The 2,500-nt window shown below is 37.4% G+C and overlaps 1 protein-coding gene across 1 annotated transcript in view; it reads left to right on the top strand.

Moving 5' to 3' along the window:
• Positions 1–2,500, top strand: part of LOC138020096 (centrosomal protein of 76 kDa-like) — a 23,503-nt gene that overhangs the window by 16,265 nt on the left and 4,738 nt on the right. Inside the window, exons 4-5 of the mRNA XM_068867093.1 lie at positions 1–248; positions 1,764–1,927. The exon at positions 1–248 is cut by the window's left edge and continues 100 nt beyond it. Coding sequence (XP_068723194.1) covers positions 1–248; positions 1,764–1,927 — 412 coding nt within the window. The remainder of the gene's footprint in view (positions 249–1,763; positions 1,928–2,500) is intronic.

Raw genomic sequence — 2,500 nt, 5'->3', positions numbered from 1 at the left:
GAGAATTTCTTCAAATTCGTGCATCTCACAGTCACAGACTTGTCAAGATTTTTGCACAGGATGAATGTGGAACAAATCGTCCAGTTTGCTCTTTTGTTTGTCCTTTGCGTGCAGGGCGATTGCTTGATAGCCCTCGACAGGCGGCAAGGTTTGTTAGCCTTCTGGGATATGAGCATGCACCCTCTGTTGGTGGCGGAAAGGCTGAGATGTGGAGCAGTTTATTTGCATTTCTCTGTAAAGGAAAAGGGGTATGGATGCACTCTTTATGCTTATTGTAATAGGAAGGACTGTTTTTACCATGATGATAACACACCTTTTTTGCATGTTCAAATCTCTTTTGATCGTCTCCGTTTCATTCTATGACAGAGAAACATAAGGCAGTCTAAACTCTTGATCTCCACGACAAGTGGGCGTTTCCAGAGTTTCTTACTTCACATCTTGATTCAATTAATATTCTTGGCAACATGCTTCAAGTAAACATGCTCAAATAAAATAATGATGGCAAATAATGCAAAAATTTAGAGCTACAGTACATGTACATGTACTTGATGAAAACAGATGGAGGGAAAAAACTGACCTGCAACAACTTTCAAAAGTGTAGTGTAGTTAGGCATTATCTCTTACCCATAGGACATATTGTTGTAATTTGATGCAAAAAAGCCATGATGGTTCATGTTACCCATACAGCAATTGTTTGGCAGTGTGAGGCAAAAAAAGTCAACATTTATTACATCTCTGAATCCCATTTTAACAAAATCAATTGCAAACCTGGAAGACGTACAGTAACAGACAGTGTACACTGTACATGTACATATTTTTTTCATGCATGTAGTTAAAATGTTAGTTAACAATTTAATAATAGGTAGATACATAGACATGTACCATTTCATTAAAAAAATTAATGTAACTGATGTATGATTGCTTGTGCTTGTGAGTTGAAGGGAAGACTTACCATTTCTCCTTCCTCATCCCTTAAGTTATCAACAGTGATGGCAAAGTATTGTCCTCATTGATTAATGGCTTGCGAGTGTGCTGTCAGGTATTTATTTCACTGGGAGCAATCTCCAGATAAGAGTTAGATACTGGAACAGTGAAAGCTTCGCGGAATCTCCCACACTCAATCCCTCTTGAAGAAAATGCGAAACTTGAACCAACAAACTGAAATGCACCTACAATGTAACTAGACGCACACCCAATTTTCAACATGAAGTATCCCTTTAAGTATAAGCCTTTGCTAACTCTTTCCAACAATAAGGTAAGGGAAAAGATCAGTGTTATTTTTAGCTGTAGGGTAACTACAGCTGGTTATCCTCATTTGAGGAGCAAATGTGGCATTAGTTGTCTGTATTCCCAGACACTAGTGATGTTGAAGTTGGAGAAAATTTGTGACGTTTTATTGAAATCTGCTTGGATCTACCGCTAATTATTGCCATTTCTGGATCAGGCCAGAAGCATAAAGTACTGTAAATATACAATCACAATCATGATGTCTCTTTATGTCACGTATCTTTTGTTTCACAGATTTGTTTCCTATAGACCCTATTCATAAATGGCAGTCACATTTATAATTCTTTTGTCCACGTGCAAATTAGCCTACCAAGCCTCATTTTAGAGCAAGAATTCTTTTCAATTCAATGTATGGTATCGAGGCTTGGTAGGCTAATTTGCACTTCGACAAAAGAATTATAAATTGACCGCCATTTATGAATATGGTCTATAAAACTCTACCTAAAGACACTATTTACCATCTTATTTTTTCGAAGGACTGTGAGGATCACGCTGCTCTTCTTTGCAGTCTCTTGCTGGGTTTTGGCCTCAGTGCTTATGTCTGTGTTGGCACCAAGGCGAAAGGAGCCTCACATTCTTGGGTCATGACAATCAGTCCAGAAGGAGAAGTAATATTTTGGGAGAGTTTGACAGCACACAGGTAGTGTGAAATTCATTTTGGTGCATTCTTGTGTAGCTACATGTACCAGTACTATATGTATCCTTTACTTCAATTTCATTTTTTTGGCATCCCCAGTAGTATTGTGGAACATAATTGTACTAAACTGACCTACACTCCTTAAACTATTATCTGTGAGAAATGACGGGAGAATCCCAACAGCATAAACCAATTGTTGTGAGCTTCAACGCCTTGGATGGTACATTATATACAAAGTTGTGAAAATAAAAAAATACCATTAAGCCTACTTGTAAAGAGTTTTGTCCTATTGCAAAAAAAGGGTTTGTTGAGATTGAACTTTAAGACTGCAATAATTTATTAACCACAATGGAACAAAGTTGAAGTTTTGATGTTTGTTTCTATGTTCTGAACTTTGCTGTGATCGGTCACGAAATAACCTCCCTAAAATCTTCTAGTTTTTGCAGTTTTCTAAGTTCGACACCAAAGCTGCTATGACATTAGGCATGTTTCCTGTACTTTACTAAGTCTGCTGCAATGACTGAATTAGTAGGTTGTATTGAATTTCATGTCACCTCGGAAAGAAACTTATTGCTT

The sequence above is a fragment of the Montipora capricornis genome, chromosome 10, assembly GCF_036669925.1.
Source record: "Montipora capricornis isolate CH-2021 chromosome 10, ASM3666992v2, whole genome shotgun sequence".
Classification (NCBI taxonomy): Eukaryota; Metazoa; Cnidaria; class Anthozoa; order Scleractinia; family Acroporidae; genus Montipora; species Montipora capricornis.
Note: the sequence above shows the minus strand (reverse complement) of the source record. Positions and strands in the feature narration are given on the sequence as shown.